Raw genomic sequence first — 2,353 nt, forward strand, 5'->3', positions numbered from 1 at the left:
AGAGTCAGGGGAAGCATGTAGTAAAAGAATGCTACCAGACACTGAAGACCAGTTGTGCCCACCTCTTGGGGTTGCCAACATTGGTCTTGATTACTTGTCACAAATGACACCCAAACCAACCCAATTTGGGAACACTGAGAACACATGAAATTTGAAAAGGAAAAGGAAGAACCCCCAATGTATTCATTAAGTTTCAGTGATGTCAAAGAGCTATTCCTGCTGTAAGAGGTTAGGAGTAGCTCTCAGTCATGTGTGGCCGAGGCAAGGGTGGAAAGGGTCTGGGGAAGGGGGGGCGCCAAGCGTCATCATAAAGTTCTCCGTGAGAACATCCAGGGCATCACCAAACCTGCAATCCACCGCGTCACCCGGTGTGGTGGTGTGAAGCGTGTTTCTGGTCTTATCTACGAGGAGACCCGCGGGGTGCTGAAAGTGTTCTTGGAGAATGTGATCCGCGACGCTGTCACCTACACCGAGCACGCCAAGTGCAAGACTGTCACCGCCATGGACGTGGTTTACGCGCTCAAACGCCAGGGACGCACTCTGTACGGTTTCGGCGGCTAAGTGTCATTGCGGTCTTCGGCTGTGAAGCTCTTGTTTACTCACAAAAGGCCCTTCTCAGGGCCACGAAAAAAAAAAAAGAGCTATTCCTTCATACTGATAAACGAATGATTCAGCACCCTTCTCCTAAAGGAAAATACTCTTGAATTCAAAAGTCGCGGGGATAAATTTAGGATTGGCCAGATCCCTACACACTTGTTTTTTCGAACGTCTGCCTATCCATGAGTTGATCCTTTGAGTGTGGTCCATTCAGCATGGCTGGCCAGCCTTCGGGTCCGTCTCATCCATGAAAAACAGCTCAGGAAACACGGACCCACTCTTTCCCCATAGCACCCAGCTGGTAGAATTTCCACCATTCTTTGTCAGTTTCCCATATCCACTATTTTTCTTAAAAGGCAGCTCACCAACTTTGTTTAGATGACCGTGCCAGGCAGGGGCACCCTCTAAGCAGAACCGTGGTGTGCTGCAAGCTAATTTCAGAGCAAAGCTGCTGGGCTACACCCCCCAGACCTACAAGGCCTATGCGTGCCCAGCCTCGAGACCACAGAAAGAGCCCAGAGTCCGCGACAGAGACAAGCGGTATACAGACAGCAAGACAACAGCCATCTTGGGTGGCTTGACCATACACTGCAGCCCTACATACCCTGCACAACCCTTACGTTCTTGGTCCGCATCTCTTCCTCAATATCCCTGGGGTCAGGCATGTAGAGGGGCACTGCAACGAGACACCACAAATACAATACAGACGCCAGAAGCTCAAAAAGCAACAAGAGTAAGACACCTGGTATGCTAAGAACAGTCATTCACCAGGACGTGGGCAAATCCTGGAACCATGCACTTACCGGGTCAGTGGAGAGGGCATCTACGGCCACAGCATCCTGTCCAGTTACAAGGAAGGCAAGGCCACCCCCATGGGGAGGGGAAGGCCCGGGCTCTACGAGAAACATTCTGGTGGCCTAGCCAGGGGTCAGCAGTCACAGTACAGGTCTGCTACCCCACGCTGTGTACCGTTAGGGGTGGGCCCATCAGGTCTTTCCAAAGAAAACACAGTTAATCCTAATAGTTGGACCTGTGTGTCCAGAAACCAGCCTATTCCAGTCCACACAGCCTAGCCCAGGGAGACGCATGGGCAGTCAGCTGTACAGTAACGTTTACCCACGGGGGTCCTCCTGATATGGAGACAGGAGGACGGGCAGAGTCCTTCCCCGCCACTGTCGGTTGTGCCCACCTAGTCACATTAGCTGGGTGGAGTTTTCACAGAAGCCCAGAAGACGCCGACAATAGCATCTCGCTGTAGACCCAGCAGTTTGACTCATTCCACACTGAAGCCACTGTTGCCCAGCCCAGAGACCTTCTTATTATAACAAGTACCAGCCAGCCCACAGCTGCGGCCGCCGCCCGACAGTCTAACTTCTATTTTCCCGTTGTAATGACGGCCAATATCTCCACAACAGCCTTAGGGGTGTCTATGAGTTCTCCGTACCCTCTTGGCGGCCCCCCTTTATCAAGGAAGCCACCCCAGGGGGCCCCCATACTAGTGGACGGCCACCCCAGGATTTCCCCCGCAACTTTCAGGACCGCCCCTGGAAGTTTTGGGCCCCCATGTTAGTAGACGGCCGCCCCAGAAATACCCCTGCAACCTGCAGGATTACACCCCCAACTTGGGGGCCTCCCATGCTAGTCGACGGCCAAGCAACACTCCATTCCCTCACCCACTTCCTGAATTCGCGACATCTCAGCGCTCACAGGAGTTTCCTCGGTCTCCAGGCTGGCTCTGCCCACCGTCGTCGGGCTG

At 53.3% G+C, this 2,353-nt stretch overlaps 1 protein-coding gene across 1 annotated transcript; it reads left to right on the plus strand.

The window, feature by feature from the left end:
- Positions 1–248: 248 nt before the first annotated feature.
- Positions 249–602, plus strand: LOC137214653 (histone H4-like). The gene is given in 2 exon segments (XM_067718718.1): positions 249–287; positions 289–602. Coding segments are annotated over 2 exon segments (312 nt in total). The 3' UTR covers positions 562–602.
- Positions 603–2,353: the final 1,751 nt, after the last annotated feature.

The sequence above is a fragment of the Pseudorca crassidens genome, chromosome 20 (genome assembly GCF_039906515.1).
Source record: "Pseudorca crassidens isolate mPseCra1 chromosome 20, mPseCra1.hap1, whole genome shotgun sequence".
In the NCBI taxonomy this organism is placed as follows: Eukaryota; Metazoa; Chordata; class Mammalia; order Artiodactyla; family Delphinidae; genus Pseudorca; species Pseudorca crassidens.